Consider the following 19593-nt stretch of genomic DNA (forward strand, 5'->3'; position numbering starts at 1 on the left):
TTTATGCACTCTTACTTTTGTTCATAAACTATACTACTAAATATTTTTAATTCAAAAGAATAATTGGAAATCAAGGAAACATTTGATATTACGAATTTGTACTATGAATAATTGGAAACAATTTTAAATTTCTAGGTAAGCATATTTTTTTTATATTTATTTTCGATATGAATCATTTTTGTAACTTTGTTTAATAACATAATAGTTTATTTTTCTTAAATTGAAGAAATTTGTATTTTTTAAATAAAAGCAAATCTCTTAATAATAGAAACTTTTTAATTAGAATTTAATCAGGCAATTAGAAGTCAGAACGAGTTTACAAAATTGTAGAAATTAGAGATATTTTTTGCAAAAACGAGAATATTTAACTGATTAAAAAAATGAACGTTAAAAGGCAAAAAATTATGATTGAAACCTGAAACCGAAAATTTCTCAACATTTTTGAAATCTGTTTTTTTAGTTTGTTGAGCAATTCTTTGAAACCTTAGATTATTTTTAGTTTTTTTAAAGGATGAAATTTGGTGTGTACCAAAATGACAAAAAAAAATACATTTATATTGCCGCTATCCATCCATTATCGCTATCCAAAAAACCATTATCTTGGAAAAAAAATCGAAGAAAAATATGTTTACTTTATTTTAAGGATAAAGGATTCAATTGGTAATCGATATTGCTATGAAGGTATTGCTTAGGACATCTCAGAAAAAAATGTTACACTCTAAAAAGAATTCACCCATTTTTCAAGTCGACTATCCACACAAAAAACTGGAGTATCCAAAATAACCATTCTTGAAAAATCTTTTTTTTTATATGGCTAAGATGAAGAAAATTGCATTTTTTGTGCTTGGTCAAAATTAATTTGGCTGTGTTTTTGAAAAATAATAATTTATGCAAAATTATAAGCTGTCGAGAAAAAATTTGCCTTAACTTTTAAGATGTAGGATTAAATTGGCAATGCTAGGAAGGTACTGCTTAGGAATTTTCAGGAAAATTTGTTTAACTCTAGGAATAATTTACCCATTTTTCAAGTCGACCTTTCTCACAACAAAATGGAGTACCCAAAATAACCATTTTTGAAAAATATTTTTTTATATGTTTAAGATGACAGAAATTGCATTTTTGAGACTGGTCAAAATTAATTTGGCAGTGTTGCCAATTTTTTGAAAAATAATTATTTATGAAAAATTAGAAGCCATTGAGCGAAATGATGCCTTAATTTTTAAGACGCAGGGTTAAATTTGCAATCGATATTGCTAGGTATTGTTTAGGACTTCTCAGAAAAAAAGTTACACTCTAAGAAAAAATTACCCATTTTTCAAATCCAATATCCACACAGAAAATTAGGTAAGACGAAAAAAAATGTTGCCAATTTTTTGAAAATCATGATTTTTTTTCAAAACTGTAAAAAGTCGAAACAATATTTTGACTTCATTTTTAGGATGTAAAATTAAATTTGCATTCTATATTGCAGTGAAGGTATTGTTGAGGAAACTTTTTTTTTGAAAACCAGGAAAAATCGAAAACAAGTTTTACATAAATTCTAGAATTTTTTCTAAAAGATATGAAGTAAAAAAAGTAAATCGTCATTTACTATCTTTTTTTAACAATTGAAACACTTTTTATAGACAGCATGAATTTGATAAAACCAAAAAGATTTTTCTAGATTTTGTATATTCAACATTTTACATTTACTTAACTCAAATATTTTTGTTTATTTTTTTTAACTGATTACAATGTTTTGACACCATGTTTTATTTTATGCAAAAAATATATATTTGGAAATGGTTTTGAAATATTTGCAAATAATGAAATATAAGCAAAATCATTAACCGTGTAACAAAAATTCACATAAATTCTAAGTCACCCTCACCTGCCCTACCCATGAGAGATTGGCATGACGGGACTTTTGCTGGGGACTAAAAGATACCAGCCAGCCAGCCCCAGAATCAGGGATGCATTCCACCATCGCTGCGAACGAGACTGATAAATTGCGCGATCCAGATGTTTTAAATCTATTTAAAGAACATTTTATTTCAGAGTAGCTGCGGCATAAGCTTCTTTATCTTGCAATGCTTTACCGAGTGTCATGATTTGCTCGGGACGCGGGATGAAGATATTCAGTTGGAAAATTGAGAGTTTTTTTTCTGGATGACTAATGTTTTCGTGAAGGAAATCAACTTATTTTGCTTTAAAAAATTAAGTTTATTTTTATCTCCCGACGTTGACCAACTTGGGACCAGCCAATATTTGCGTTTATCACAATTTATTGACGGTCCTAATTGGCACTAATTCATATAGTTTTATCGCCTGGCTGCGGTTGGACGAGGGGGGGAACAAAAAACCGCCACTGACCTCCTTTTATGTCATCGCCGGCCAGGGTGCAGTTATCTCTGCGGACAGTTTGTTCAGACGGCCCGAGTACCGAGAGAGTTGATCCGTCCGCGTAGGCGTTCGGTTGCGATTGTCTGACTAGCCAAGAACTGCCAGTTTAAGCCGGTCCGATCTACTACGGCTTCGCTGAGGGATTCGTTATCATCGACTCAATTAAAAAGTTTTATTTACGTTGGATAGACTGTCCGGATTAGGACTGAGCCTCCAACCGGCATCGAGGGATTTGGCGCGAAACTTCTCGGGTTTTGCGTCAGACTAAGCCCGCACCACTCAGGAAATTTCGTGGTTCGCTGACTTGACTCGTTGACTGAGTGATTTGCGGCCAACCCGCAAGTGACAGTCACAGCCACGGTTATCATCGGACACATATCGAGCAGCTCGAGTGAATTTTTAATTAAAATGCAAATCAGCTTTGTCGCAAAACCGCGTGTCGTCGTCAGAGGGCGCGAGCGCGCGTTGATAATCTTTCCAGCTGGACGGTTTGGGGGAGCTCTTCTAGGGCTTGGGCGTTGATGGGGCCACCGGTTGGAACATTACTGTGCTGAGGTGGTAAGCCGGTGAGTATTAGAGTGGAACTTGGAGTTAGGGGGTGATGGTTTGATAAATTTGCTTTCCTAGAATCCAAAGCTTAGTGTTGTCATCGAAGTTGGTTAATGATCTTTGGAGCAGTCTTCCGTTAACTTTTGACTAGAAATACCCTCGAAAGTTTGCTGTTTGATTCCCACTGCAGTTGACGCATTTTGTGCACGATTTTTAGCAGTATATGAATGTAATAGGTTGAAAAATTCCAAATAAACTTGACATTGTTTCAGAGACTCTTCCCCGTCACACGCAAGTCATCGAAAGAACGCAACTACACCTAAGGTCCACGATAATAAATCACCCCGTTCTTTTTCCCGTCCCGACAACCGCGGGGACATTGACGGCCACACGCCACGGTCGTCCACGGAGTCCATCCATAAATGATTGATTATTAATAGAAATCATTTTGCGCGCCGCCATACCTCTCGAACATTTCGTAACAACTCTTCTCGCAGCTCGAGTTGTCCTACAAACCGCGTGGCCCTCGAAAAGCAGAACAACACCAAAGTGCAACCCACGCGAACCTCGCGCAACCCCAAAGTACCAACCAAAGCAACTTTTGGAGGTATCAATCGCCTTGATTTATTTTTGGCCATGCCTTAAGTCTCGTAGCCCCCCGGTAATTGAAGCGTTGATGTCTGCGAGGTGGGTACCGCACAAGTACGCGCGGAGTCGGAGACCACGTGGGTGCGCTGATTTGGGGCGGTCTCTCTTTTGACAAATCTATGACCACAGCGGACTTGGCCGGCCGATGATGGACAGCCCTGATTGACGGCTGCCAGAGGTCGTCCCCGAAGGGGACACACGTCGCCGTTGCGTGCGATAGATAAGTGCTTTAAAAATCAATTAATTAGCGAAGAGTTCGCGCCGGTCCACCTTCGAATCCTGGCGCGTAGGCGCGTGCTATTTTCGGCCGATTTGGCAATTTCTTGGGACGATCTTTTTACGGAGAACGGAACCACGTTTTATCGCGCGATGACGACAACCGTCAATCCCAGAGTCAACCAGCCCGCGTTTCTTTGATTTGTTTATTTGATGTTCGATGAGGCCGTAAAACGGCAGCTGGTCATCCGGTGACCAACATGAGACATCAAAGGCCGGTGTGGTGGACAATTTGCGCCTTTTATGAGGCCGTAATTCTGGGGGTAATTTGCATCCACGGTCGTTGACGAGCGCGCAGCGATAACGTAATCCGGGCGGGAAGAACACAGATTTGAAATACATGTTTGTACAGCGATGGCGAAAAAAGAATGTCCTTTTCTATCCTTGAAATCGGTTTCGGAAAAAAATATATACAGTAAAAAAATCACGAAGACTTTAAAATTTGAAGTTGGTAGTGTCTCACTTTAATCATGTAATTTTACCTGAAAATACGTGTGAAAAATAAAGTTACATAGAAAAAGGAATATTTAAAAAAAATGCAAATTTATATAGAAAAACATGAAAATTGCAAAATTTCAATTTTATTTTAGAAACTAAAAAAAATTCATCAGTCGGGTAATATGTTCGTCTATATAATCAATATAATTGTACTTTTCACACATTGGCATAGATAAAATTACAAAATAGATTAATCTACACCTTGAAAGTTTCAATATTCTGTATGTTTTCTGTTTGACTGTGAACATGTGCTCAGTTGGAAATAATAAATACTAAACGACGAGTTGAAAGTTTACATTTTTTTCATGTAATTTTTCCCTTATTTTTAAAATGAAATCGCAAAAATGCATGGTTATGATGTAAAATTACACATTTTTTTCTCTCATTTTTGTATGATTTTTGTTAAACTGTGTTTATTTTTTTTTCTTTTTTTTTTAACTTCATCATCCCGGTACGAGAATCGAACTCACGACCTCTGGATCGGAAATCCAGCACGCCGTTAGTCGAAACCCATCCCCTACCGGTCAGTATTCCCAGTGAGCAGATTTACTCTTTGAAGGGATCTGACTTTGCCGAGCCAGGCAGGAGTCGAACCCATCACCTTCCGCTTACAAGGCGAAACCCGTAACCTCACGGCCACGGAAGCTCGGCATCAGTTAATCAGTTAATCAGTTATCGGTGTACAGTTAGAAAAAATAAAACGAGGAGTTGGAAATTTTAACGCGTAAAGTAACATTTTTTTCATGTATTTAAAAAACATTTTCTCTGAAACACCTCAAGAAAAATATTATCTAAATTTATTGTCAAAAAATGTGTTATTTCACAATACAAACCATTTTGCCTTCCTCACTGAGGTAAGGCTATAATCCTGCTCTAAAAATGAACTTTGTATAAAAACGTCGTAGACCCACCTTCATGTATACATATCGACTCAGAATCGAAAACTGAACAAATGTCTGTGTGTATGTGTGTGTGTATGTGTGTGTGTATGTGTGTGTGTATGTATGTATGTGACCAACAAACTAGCTCATGTTTCTCGGCACTGGCTGAACCGATTTGACCCAAACCTGTTGTATTCGACTTGGTTTAGGGTCCCATAGATCGAGTTTTATACAGATTGAAGTTACGATAAGTAGTTCAAAAGTTATGTATAAAAATGTTTTTTCACTTGTATCCGGATCTCACTTAAATGTATGCCAACTATGTCCGGGTCCACCATCTGACCCATCGTTGGTTATCAAAAGACCTTTTCAACGAGTCCAAAACATTGACGATCTGGCAACCCTGCCTCGAGATATGGTCACTTAAGTGATATTGATGTACTTTTTGGAAGCCGGATCTCACTTAAATGTATGTAAACTATGTCCGGATCCACCATCCGACCCATCGTTGGTTAGGTTATCAAAAGACCTTTCCAACAAGTCCAAAACATTGACGATCTGGCAACCCTGTCTTGAGATATGGCCACTTAAGTGATATTCATGTACTTTTTGGAAGCCGGATCTCACTTAAATGTATGTAAACTATGTCCGGATCCACCATCCGACCCATCGTTGATTAGGTTATCAAAAGACCTTTCCAACGAGTCTAAAGCATTGACGATTTGGCAACCCTGCCTCGAGATATGGCCACTTAAGTGATGTTGATGTACTTTTTGGAAGCCGGATCTCACTTAAATGTATGTAAACTATGTCCGGATCCACCATCCGACCCATCGTTGGTTAGGTTATCAAAAGACCTTTCCAACGAGTCCAAAACATTGACGATCTGGCAACCCTGTCTTGAGATATGGCCACTTAAGTGATATTGATGTACTTTTTGGAAGCCGGATCTCACTTAAATGTATGTAAACTATGTCCGGATCCACCATCCAACCCATAGTTGATTAGGATATAAAAAAAACTTTCCAACGAGTCCAAAACATTGACGATCTGGCAACCCTGCCTCGAGATATGGTCACTTAAGTGATATTGATGTACTTTTTGGAAGCCGGATCTCACTTAAATGTATGTAAACTATGTCCGGATCCACCATCCGACCCATCGTTGATTAGTTTATCAAAAAACCTTTCCAACGAGTCCAAAACATTGACGATCTGGCAACCCTGCCTCGAGATATGGTCACTTAAGTGATATTGATGTACTTTTTGGAAGCCGGATCTCACTTAAATGTATGTAAACTATGTCCGGATCCACCATCCAACCCATAGTTAATTAGTTTATCAAAAAACCTTTCTAACGAGTCCAAAACATTGACGATCTGGCAACCCTGCCTCGAGATATGGCCACTTAAGTGATATTGATGTACTTTTTGGAAGCCGGATCTCACTTAAATGTATGTAAACTATGTCCGGATCCACCATCCGACCCATCGTTGGTTAGGTTATCAAAAGACCTTTCCAACGAGTCCAAAACATTGACGATCTGGCAACCCTGTCTTGAGATATGGCCACTTAAGTGATATTGATGTACTTTTTGGAAGCCGGATCTCACTTAAATGTATGTAAACTATTTCCGGATCAACCATCCGACCCATCGTTGATTAGGTTATCAAAAGACCTTTCCAACGAGTCCAAAACATTGACGATTTGGCAACCCTGCCTCGAGATATGGCCACTTAAGTGATATTGATGTACTTTTTGGAAGCCGGATCTCACTTAAATGTATGTAAACTATGTCCGGATCCACCATCCGACCCATTGTTGATTAGGTTATCAAAAGACTTTTCCAATGAGTCCAAAACATTGGCGATCTGGCAACCCTGCCGTGAGATATGGCCACTTAAGGAATATTCATGTACTTTTTTATTCTGGATCTAAAAAATAGATGAAATTTGTGTACAGCCATTGCTGGTAATGAGTGAGGAAGGCACCAACCACATAGGTGGATTAAGTTAGTTTTTCAATGTAACATTACTATGATATTTTTTACTGTGCGTGTAATGTTAAGAAATTCTGTCTGTGTTTTGTTTTTCAATTTTACCTCAATTTAAAAATTGAACAAAAAATCGGTCAAATGCCATCCTGTGCCTTTATGACACTAACGTGTGACCCAGTTTCGCGCGAGTGACCAAAAGTGGACAACAGCAAAAGAAGAAGCTGAGAAATTTTATGGATTCCACGCGATTTTAACTGTAACCCAAGTCCGACGGGTATAGATGTCCTGGAAAGTGAGAGCTCGTAAAAAGGTTTGTATATGGAACGGCCGTAATTCATTCCCACTCGACACATCAAATTCACGCACGTTTCCGAGTGAAAATTCGCTACATGGTTTGAAACTCGCAATTCCGAGATTGCTATCGGAAGTCGGATTCTTAATTTTTGATGTGACCTTTTTCTCAAATCAAAACAAACATCACAGAGCTGTGGGGAGCAGACATTAAGACGTGATTTGGCAAACTCAACCCTGGCGGTAGATAGCAGCCGCCAGCAGCCGTAACATCAGGTCGGTATAAATAGCATTTTTCATAACAGCTGCTGTTTTTGCTCGCCCATTGCATGATGATGCCACTGATACTGACCGAGATTTTGCTCGGTGATACTAGAAGAGTAAAATCCTGCTGGTGCTGCTGCTGCTCGGCTGATTATAGTGCCGTGATAGCCCTGCTCACTAGCCAACATATGACTAAAACACAGCGCGAGAGAGAGCACGAGAGTTAGGCAGGGTTGTGAGTTGTCTTAGAAGGATATTCAATTGATCATTTCAGCTGAAAAAAAAATCAACTATAGAAACTGAAATAAAGCTGAGAACGAACGTTCACGCTCTAAAAAAATGTCTCAAGAACTTTCAGAGAGAAAAAAAACGCGTGAGAGTGGGAGAGAAAATTATCTCTAAAGTAAGTAAAGAGAGTGAGAGTATCAAATCATACATTTACATTCTCACTCAGTATCATTCCTCTCTCCACGCAAAATCCATTTCTCCTTCATAATTCTTAAACTCTCGGACGATTATCAATTTGTAAATGATAATTTCATCTATCTATTGTATGATTTACCTTGGAATCACCAGGTTTGATTGTCTTTATACTTTGTACAAACATTGGACCTCTGTGTCATCTACAAAAACATTCTCAAGAATGAAATTCTACTGAGAATCTTAAAGTTCAATCATTTTCCAAAATATCACGCAAAAGATCAGAGAGACTTGTTTTCGTTAGGATTTCTCTCTCGCTTTCATCGCTGGTGAAGAGCGTGATAAAGATGAACAACCATCATTCGATGATCCGCTCAAAATTAATGATTCTCACTCTGTTTGTGAGAATTGACATGTTCAGATTCTCACAACCCTGACAGAACTCTGCCCTGCTGTTTGCATTCATGGCGCGGGATAAGCAAATCGGATGAAACCATGGGTAAAAATAGACCCTCGGTGATAGCAGCATCAGCGGTGCAAACATGAACCAACGGGTTTTTTTTCGGGTTGGTCGCATGACTGTTATCGATAAGCGCGCGCTGACGCTGAGCTGAACTAGATGATAAAAATAGTTGTGATCCGATATGAGGGGAAACAAGGTCACAGGAAATGTTTGTAGGCTCGCAGAGCACAAATATTTGAAATTGAAAAGCATCTACAAACTGGTACAACGGTCCAGAACCGGCGGTGACTTCCGCCAACGTGACTTGCATCTAGTTTACCCTAACCTATATAATTCCAGCAACAAAAAGCCTAACGAGCTGCTGACCTGGTAGCAGCCAGCCTGCGGTGAGCTACTCACGCGACTCCAACAACTTCATTAGATCGCCGCCGCCGAGGATTTGCATATCGAATCCAATTCAACTACTTTTTCGCAAGTCTCAATCGAATGTGCGCGCGCTCAATTATCTCAGAGTTCAATGAGATTCTGGGCAAAACTGGTCAAACTCGCCGCGGTACAAAAAGGTGTGAAAAAAAGTGGGTGTTAAAAGGGCTCGTTTGCATGAAATGTGCAACTTTGAGCTGCGAGAGAGGGGAAAAAGCGCAGATATTGGAGTTCTTTGAGCGAGCGAAGAAGTGAGGTGCGGGACGAAGTTGCCAGTTGGGTTCTCTCCCTCGGCGTAAGAGACGTTTAATGATTTGTAAATATAAAGTTGTTTCTTGCGTGGTGGGCTCAGGAGGAGATCTGAGGAAGGGGGGGTTCATGATTTGCATACCATCGGTCAATCACCGTGAATAAAATCCATCTTGTCATTCACATTCGACGAGTTACGTGGTGTGCCGGGTGTGAGCATGTGAGCGTTTCGCAACGCTGCCGGTTCTTTGTGTGTACGGTTGAGAACTTTTGAGCTGATGACGAGCGTCGTCGTTCAGAATTTTAGCTGATTGCTGTAAATAACTTCTTGAAGATTTTGCAAAACAACTTTGTCGAAGATGTAGCTTAACACTGTGATATCTTATCGAGTTGCGATCTTCGACAAAGATGTAAAGTCACCGAAATCAGAGAAGATTTTCGCAAAAACCTCAATTAAATGATGTCGTATAGAGTTGCAATCTTCGAAAAAGTTGTTCGACCTAACTTCGAGTTTTGGTTACTGCGGATCGAAAAAAAATAACAAATGACTTTTTTCATGGTGTCGTATCGAGTTGCGATCTTCGACAAACAATATCTCAAGAACATGAGAAGTTTAATTTTGAATCAACCTATTGTTCATAAGACAAATCCCTCTGACAAAGTAAGTGTCTAACTCAAAGTTGATAATCCCACAACGCCATATTGACTTACTTGGACGTCTCGTGACAAAGTTCGGGGTCCACCGCGCGATATCAGTACCTCGCGCCCCCCTTGAGGCCTGCCGAGAGTTACTATTTATAACCAATAACTCATACTTTACGTCGTGTTCCCACGCGCGAAAACGTGTTTGGCTGCGCGCGCGCGCGCTTGTTCCGCCATAAAAGGTTCGTGTACTGAATAAATAATTTGAGGCAGATATACCGCGCGAACCTCCTTTTTACGGCCCTTAGTCTGCAACAACATTTGAACTGTAAAAGATTGTGTGAGTGGGCAATTTCGGCAAAAATTGCTCCGTTTTCAAACCTTTCTTGCTTGATTTTTTCGAACGCCGCGTGATTGCCGTCATGTTTCCGTCAGGTCAAATTTATATCAGAGCGCCATCGTGCCGCTCCTACTCTGATATGGTAGACCCCGGCGACTCGGGGAAGCAGGATTGATTGCCGGGTACGCGCCGGTTCTTCTGACTCATTTGTTAGAGTTAGTATACGAGCTTGTTTGTGGTGGTGTCTCACTCACTCCGGGCTCGACGGTATTCAAAGTATTAAATTTATATCTCTGTTTACACATGCATATCAAAGCTGCTGCTGCTGCTGCGATGGAGAAGCTATTATTGGAAGACACGACGGAAGAGAGGCTTTTCATGGCTGGGTGTCGTCTTATTGAAGTCTTCGCAACGCAGGAGAGTACCACACAACATGTAGCGTCATTTGTAAATGTTGTTGCAGAACGCCGCGCCGTTTTACTGGCCTGACAAATTATTCCGAGTTCAATGTATCCGACATTGGAAAAGAAAACATTGGAAAGGTACACCCAAATGAAGAATTTGTGACAGAAAATGTCAAACGGATTAAGCTACATTTATTTAAAGACTTTCTGATCAACTATTCACTCTCGTTTAGTATGTCTGCTTCAAGATAAAACAAATAAATAAAAAAGTACCTACACCCACATGAAGAATTTGTGACAGAAAATGTCAAACGGATTTTGCTACACTTAATTACAGATTTTCTGTCAAAAAATACATAAAACACGTAACCTTCGATGAATTATAACAGATTTATTTAATTGTACTGAGATAATTTGTTAGACCAAATCTGACCTCATGATTGTAAATTAGACCTTCTGAGTTCAAATTCTGGTGACATAATTTTTTAAAAATTTTATTTAAAAATCGATGCAACTTCCGAAAACAGTAACGTAACTTCATGTCAGCTGTTCCCTAAAAAACCACTCACAAAAATTCACAGCAGTTCATCCAACTTTGCACCGATGCAGCAAAAAGCTTCTGCCAAAGGTGCAAAAATAAATTCTAACCAAAACAATGGCAGACACCTCAAAACATTCCGCAAAAAAAAAACCTTTTTATGCTTATACAGCGAAAAAAACCGTACCTCACCTGCCACCCCGGTATTCCGGCTAAAAGGTCAACGATTTGGCGAAGTTGCCGCGTGCCGCGTGAGATATCGCATTTCACGCTAACGCGAAGCCCTTTTTTACGCGGATTCTTGTGGGAAGCATACACAGTAAAAGTCGTAAAAAAATTACCGAAAGTTGTCAAAAATTATCTCGAAAAATTGAGATATTTGCAGAATAAAAACATAAAAATATTTTTTTATTTTTCAACAACTTTTTATCACAGTGTAACTACCAAAAAATTGCAGAAAAGCGCGAGCGACCTCTAATGACAACATTTCTCGAACCAAACTCCTCAAGAATATTGTTGTTCCGTGATTAGAATAACAAATGTCCACTCGAGCAAGTTTTGCAAAAGCCGATGGCCAACCATCCACCACCATTTATCATCGCGGGTCGTAATTTCACCGGGAATTTTACCAATCACCGAAATGTCCCGTTTTACGACAGCCCGTTGGCGGTAGTCATCACGAGTGATATCTCCTCAAGAACATCACACACAGTTGTGAAAGCGCGGACATTTTCCTCTGCGTAAACATCGCATTAAAGTGAGTTTATATATTACAAGAGGTAGCGAACTTGACGTGGTTTTAGGGTAATGGGGTAGATTTTGGTAATTTTTTAAACAAAAAAAAAACGTTAAAATTTGTACTTGCAATCAAAAATTAGAATGCAAACGCGCGATGCAATGTCGCCAACCGCGATGCGTCAAACATAAACATGTATTGGTGACAACTTGCGCGCAACGATTCGCTGAGAGAGAGTAAAACCGCGTGCTCGACTCTCACTCGTCACCAATACATCTAAACTTTCGGCGCGTCGCGCTCGGCAATTTTGAATCGCATTTGACAAACGAGCAACAATTTCAAAATAACCCCACACTCAAAAGTGTGATACCTCATTGTTGTCACCACACACAGAACCAACTCATTTCGACGTCTTCGTGCTATCTTGTCGCAACCGCCATTTCGACGTTCCGAGTAAAAAAGGTGTTTTAATGTTTGACCTTGAATAAACAAAAACGAAAGCACGCAATTTAAACAATAACAAACACGTTTTGTTTGGCTGACCATTATGTGCATTGTCTCGAAGTTTGGTTGAAGTTGGTTGCTGGAGTCCCGAGTTATAATTACAACTGTTTACGGAAGTCTAACTTGTACGTGCGTCAAACGCGTTCTGACCTGAAATCCCTTTGGCCAGTTGTCGCACTTACATCAATTTTCAAGGACTGAAAATACATAAGGTGAGGCATTATAAGCTGCACAAAATGGCGTTTTTTACTCAATTTGGCCCAAAATGCACGTACGACAAGTTAGCGCGACGGCAACGATTTGAGTAATTTCGCTCAAATCTGCGGTGACACACGGCGAAATCGGCGTGGTTTTGTTTGTTTCGGTTCATGTTTTTTCCCTGTCATTTGAGACTCGCGCGAGCGAGTTCATTCACGATCATTACACGCGCGTTCGAGGAAGTCAAAGCAACGCGCGCTCATCTACATCATTTTCATACTTTTTAATACTCGTTGACTTGTTTCCTTTCCTCTCCGATGTGTGTTTAGTTGCGTTTGCTTATTTATACTTTTGCTACTATTTCCCCCTTAACTCTTTAAGCGCTTGAGCTCATCTGACATGCGAGATGAACAACACAAGTTGCAACAAATAAAAGGAAGAAGAAGAAATAAGGTATAGTCGCGCGTGATTTTTTCGTGTGTGGGATGTTGTTTTTTGTCTTTGTGTACATATCTGTGTATCGGAGGTCTTTTACCGCGAGATGACATTTTAACGTACGACTGATAATAAAAACGCAACACGTCTTTATGTTTGCTTGGCACGTTCGGGCCAGAGAGTTGCTGCTGGGGATGGTGAGGGTGGTGGTAGTGGGAGATTCTGACAGGCTATGAAGAAAGTTCTTCAGGACAGTGTCCCCGAGGTGTTGGTGGGACTGTGGTCAACCGGTTTGACAGGATGAGAATGTAAAATGAGGATTGATTTTGATTTCTTATTGAGAGTGTTTGGTTTTCGAAGTTCACATAATAACACACTCCCACAATCACATACTCACTCACACAATTACACACTCACAAAACACTCACTCAAGGAAGTATTAGACTACGACAAACCAACATACTAACTTTTTGACAGTTTGGCAGATGACCTGCTCTGTTAGTTTGCAGAAACGGCAGGCTGAATACAATTGGCTTTGTTGGCGAGTTTGACAAACTGTCAAGCACAAAAAAAGTGCGAGTTTTTTTGTTTATTTGCCATAGTCTAAAAATGAAAACTTCCCGTGAGAACTGTTCTGAAACAGCTATGAGGAAGCAATTTTCCAGATCCTTATCAAAAACACGAAAATGATAACGATATAATTGCTCCAGCAATTTGCTAGGAAACCTCACAAAGTAGATCAAAAAGATTAAGTAATTTGGAGAGCTAAACTAGTGGAAGCGATTTTGGACCACAACTGTACTTCCCTTTCCTTCTTCATTCTTCTGGCAAGGTGTGAAAAGGGCCCCCTCAAAGACAGAACTAGATTTAATCGGATTTAAAACCGAACAGCTGCCGGCAAGTGCTACCTTCCCGCTCGATTGGGTATTACAACCAACGTCAGCTGCTGGTACGGATTCTGTGTGTGGTCGTTGGGGGCCAATTTACAGCGGCCCCTCAAATTGGAGTTTTCTCGTTATCGGTCGAATCTTATCTCCCCAGCAATTCAGGCGGGACCCGGAATTTGAAAATTTCCCCTGGCGATCCAGGGGTGTGTGAATTATGATGCTGCTTCCCCTCTTTTCGGTACAAGAAGACTATCAGATCTGCGCTCTTACCTGTGCACTTCCGCTCAGTTTGGCGGCGTAGCTGAGGAAGCTCTGCAGTGACTTTTGCGTCTTGTGCGCCACTCGTCGGAACCGGTGGCAGGTCTCCAGCTGTTCGCGGCAGGAACTACACACCACCGTTGGCAGGCCATCTTTCGGTGTTATCTGTGGAGGAAGAAGAAGAGGGGGTAAGGTCCGGATGAGTTATGATGGTGTAGACTTGACTTGGCTTGGCATGGGGTAGAGCACTGCTAAAAGTCATAATTGAAAGTCAGAATAGTGTGTGCGGCAGGTAGCGGATTAACAGCTGGGGTTTGGGTAATGACCGAATTGGTTCTGGACAGGAGGGTTTGTAATTGAATCTGGTGTTAGATTACGCGTCCGAGCGGATTACGAGGTGTGCCATGTGTGGAAGGAAATCGTTTATTAAGATTGGAGCTGCTGATAAGCTGGTGGAAGTCAGGAACAAGTGTGAACAAAGTTTGATTTTTTGATGGTTCTACGGAATAAGCTGGAATTTTACTCAGATCTAACTGGATTCAATCTATTCCCAGCTTGTTCAGATGTGTTCTTCATAAAAGATCATTATAAGTATTCAGCACCTTGTAACTTTTTATCTACTATATATTTACGCAGTGACTTGCATGTCGAAGTGTGACCTCTTTACAATTATACTAAAAAATGGGTATGTCCTTCATATCAGATTTGTTCGTATTTTGCTATCTGATTACTACACATTAATAATAAAAAATATTAGGTATTGATATCGAGATATTAAGTTATATGAAGGTTTATATATAGATTTGTTTCAAATCTAGATCATCAATGCAAAGAAAAAACTCTTGGCCTTGTAATGCCTTGAATAATTAGTATGTCCTTCCTATAAGATTTATACGTATTTATTGATTTGAAGAATACCACCAAATTTTGATCTTTTTGTTTACCGTGCGTTCTTCATATAAAATTAATAGGTACTATTATCGAGTTATTGAGTTATATGAAGGACTACGTATAGATTTGTCAAAAATCTAGATTCGTTTCCTTGTAATACCTTGAATAATTAGTTTGTTTTTCATATGAGATTTGTCTATATTTTGTTACATGAGTATTACCAACAAACTTTTGATCTACTGTGTAATCTATACGTCCTTAATTTATATAGGAATCATAGGGTATTGATATCAAAGTATTGAGTTATATGAAGGACTATGTGTAAAATCAAGATCAACAATCCAAAGTATAACTCTTGGCCTAGTAATACTTTGAATAATCAGTTTGTCCTTCATATAAGATTTATACGGATTTATTGATTATAAGAATATTACCAAATTTTGATCTTTTTGTTACCGTGAGTCCTTCATATAAGATTCATTGGTAATGATATAGAGGTATTGAGTTATGAGAAGGACTACGAATAGATCTAGATATCGAGGAATTAAGTTATATGACAGACTACTTATAGATATGTCTAAAATCAAGATCACGAAGCCAAAGCATAACTCTTGACTTAGTAAAACTTTAAATAATCAATTTGTTCTTCATGTAAGATCTTTTTAGTTATTGGATGAATACCAACAAATTGTGATCTTTTTGTATACCGTGCGTCCTTCATATATATTCGTGGTATTGATTTATGAGAAGGACGTACGATTTTTTGTAAAAACTAGATTACCAGTCCAAAGTACTATGGACTAGTATTTTGAATAACCAGTATGTCCATCATATAAAATTTATACGAAATTATGTTATCTGAGGCCTACGTAGAACTTTTGAGCAACTTTGAGCTGCAATGAGGTATAGATTTGTGTGAAATTTACATCTCTAGTCCAAAGAATCACTCTTGACCAATGAGTATATCTAGGGCTCAGATATCCGATTGTTGTATGAGAAGGACACTTTCAAATTATTTGGAAGAAATCACTCAGAAGTGATTGCTAACGAATGGATTCAATGTTCCATTGGAATTCAAATAATCATTACATCGAACCACGCAACCATTAATATTGATAGAGTTCTGATTGAGCCATTCTCCCAAGGAAAGAAAATGATTAAAATTTTGATTTCAATCCAAATCTAAAGACTTCGCTACACGGTGATTGACATCCGTCAATTTTACTGCGACCTTCTAGAAGGTGCTCTTGCAAACCCCAAAACCAGTGTCACTAATTTCGATCACACTTCCCATTCCGCGCGCGCTCGTAACTCTATCAAAAGGCGCAAATCATTAGTCAATTCTGGTGGAACCAATTAAGCCCCACCGCGCCATTGCCATCAGCGAAGCGTTTTAAATAATTTCGACTTGGCGCGCGCGTCCAAGGACAAACCCGGTAGTTTTGCGCCGCCAGTAATCAGTAGCCAAGCGTCAAGATTTTATCGACGGACGCAAATGAATCTCGCGCTGGACCAAGAGTTTGCAAACTGCCATGATTTATAGCCCAAACAGTTGGTTTTGTGTCAAACCTTGGCCGGAGGCTTTCACTCTGTTGCAAATGTACATTTTTCACAAGTATCGATCCAATCAGCATCATGTGCACTTGTACCTGCTACCGAGTAAGTAATTACCTGTGCGCGCGGACTCATAATTATTATCACACAGCCCTCATCAATTGGCGTTGGCGGCGCAGTCATTAATAACCGCCGAGACCGCGGTCGTCCCTAAACGCCGACGAGCTGCACTATCGCTATAATCGTATAATTTTCCGTTCAATAAATTATAGCGAGCAAACCCCGCAGACTCCAAACACGTTTACACAAATTGGATCAACTCCGAGGTTTGTTTGGGAACTTTTTCGTATAGTGGCGGGATATGTAAATTTAACAAAATTATACACCTATCCATTAGCGCGCCGAGTTCCATAATTGAATTTTATCATTTCCTCCCCTAGCCGGACTCCACGCCGTTGGTCAAGATCGCTGACCGACTGACCGACCCCCATCAGGGTTAATCGCTGGGCGTTGGCACATTCTCCAGCCTCATAATTTTCACTCCTGACAACATCTTCTCTGAAGCTTCTTCTTTCTGGGTGGTTTACATATCATCGCGCAGCCTCCCCCCTTCCCCCTCATTGTGGTGCGGGTCCATCAACATCATTATATGCACTTCTCTCTCACTCACCATCACTTTGATTCAACAAATTACGCAATTACCACACCGGCAATTGCGTGTGCTTTTATTTGCCCTCCTCGACTTCAAGATCGGCGGAGGGGTGGAGGGGACGGGAAGCACGTGTACCAGAGTGTGAAGATTCGTTTCATTTTCTTCTAACTTGATTAAAATGATTGCTATTATTCAATTTGTAAGCTGAAATAGTTTTGCTCATTTTCTGCGCCCCGCAGGTGGGCTCAACATGTTGCTCATTTTGTTTTTGCCCTCCCGTTCATGTTCTGAGCGATGATCTTCACACTTTTCCCGAGCTGGCGAAGCTCGTTGGTGCGAAAAGAAGCGCTTCAGCGAGCGCACACAGGTCCGCGATGATGAGTACCTTGCCTCTGTCCATCAACCGGCATTACCGGTTGGGGATGATGATTACATACCATTAGAATGCGAGGAATCTCGGGCGATGCGCGGACTTATCAGTTGTAACGGGGAAGGTTGGTTGGAGAGTGGATTCCGGATACTTACGAAAGAATGATCCGATATGAAACACATCTTTCAAATCATGATAGTATGAAAGAATCACTGTAGACTTAGTTCGCTATACGTATTAATCTTGTATGAAGGACAAAGTCCTGGACATGCATGTTATCCTCGATCGAGAGCGATATTTTAGATTAGTGATCTAGAGTTCATCCAATTCTATACATTGTTCTTTGTTGAAATCGATGCCTATGTATCTTTTAAGAACAACACTCCGTATACAAAGTCCAAATGCGTCCAATGTTATACGAAGAATCCCGTATTAATTCATATGACGAATACCAATCCTATACAGTTATATTGAGTCCTTCTTTGCGATAAGAGTTGCCTGTATACTTCAGTTACTGGACTGCATATCCGATAAAGAGTCCAGATAATACCTCATAGCAATCAATATGTGATTTTTGACTTTGAATGTTATGAACATTTTTTGTTCCGGAATCAATATGTGATTCTCCACATTATGTATCTAATATTATGATATAACGTTGAATCTCATGCAAACTTTTCGTCTATCCTTGTGTAACGGCTTGTGTGTATCCAACTGCTACTCTCAATTTAAACATAATACGCTGGATATCACTTGAAACGGATGCATCGTAAGACTTGAACCTCAGGTCAACCAGGAAATCCCATCTTCTCAGTCAAGAGGTCGAATGAAGAAATTGATACCAGAGTAAAATATAAAAACACTTCTCGTAACGAGACGCCAAACAACCCCTCGACGTTCGAAAGTCCCCCACATCTGTGTGTGTGGAGACCACTTGGGCCCCCAAAACCGACCTGCTTCAAGTGGACCCCGTTTGATCCAAATCTCGCGCCAGTCACCCTTCAAGGCATACCTTTCGCCCATCTACGACCACCACCAACCAAGGGTGATTTTGCAATTTAAATTTAATTAATAGATTTCTCATCGTAAATTATGAAAATTAATTAATGCCCATATAACAACTCAACTGCACAGCCCATTAAAGCTCACACTCTTCGGTTCTGTGTCGATATCAAAACTGGACCAATTCCGCGCGGGGGTTACCCAATAGAGTGCAAATGGTGAGAATATGTATCGATAGAGATTGAGCGGAGGTGGGGGGGGCACCCCCTTAAAACGTGCTACTAAGTCGCGTGTGCGAAAGGCAAAGGAAAGCGAAACCTCCTACATCAAAGTCCGCTGTGGCAGTTTGTGTACATGTGTGTGTGTGTTGAGGAGGAGGCTTTTAATGCTTGCCGATGTGCCGTTGTCGTTAATCGGTTCGGCTGCCGGTTGACGAAGTCTTCGATGGAGGGAATGGGCCGGTTGGATAGTGGGAGCGGTTGGAAGAATTTGGAGGAAATCTGGTCTATTATTGGTCAGATATTAATTCGGAACTATTCCAAGTGTATCAATCCTAATATTATATGAAGGATTCATAAGAGCTGTTTTTAGGTCCTAAGAGATATTACAAGGTCAGATATGCATCTATGGCATTATATGACGGCCCCAGTAAAGATTGTTCCACGGCCTTATCCAGAAAATCAATTCTAATACTATATGTAGATCTCATAAGAGGTATTCTAACATCATATAAAGAACTCAGTAAAAAAATATTCCTCGGACATATCAGGATATCAATCCTTATGTTATGGAAAGAATTAGTCCTTGGTATTACAAGTTTTGATATAAATCCGCAATCTTACA

General features: G+C 39.9%; 1 protein-coding gene across 5 annotated transcripts in view; it reads right to left on the reverse strand.

Annotated features, from left to right (window-relative positions):
* The window catches only part of LOC120414585 (putative mediator of RNA polymerase II transcription subunit 26), a 342770-nt gene that overhangs the window by 107412 nt on the left and 215765 nt on the right, over positions 1 to 19593 (reverse strand). For all 5 annotated transcript variants that reach the window (XM_039575824.2, XM_039575820.2, XM_039575819.2 and 2 more), the window contains exon 3: positions 14294 to 14446. In XM_039575824.2, coding sequence (XP_039431758.1) covers positions 14294 to 14446 — 153 coding nt within the window. The remainder of the gene's footprint in view (positions 1 to 14293; positions 14447 to 19593) is intronic.

The sequence above is a fragment of the Culex pipiens genome, chromosome 2 (assembly GCF_016801865.2).
Source record: "Culex pipiens pallens isolate TS chromosome 2, TS_CPP_V2, whole genome shotgun sequence".
Taxonomy (NCBI): Eukaryota; Metazoa; Arthropoda; class Insecta; order Diptera; family Culicidae; genus Culex; species Culex pipiens.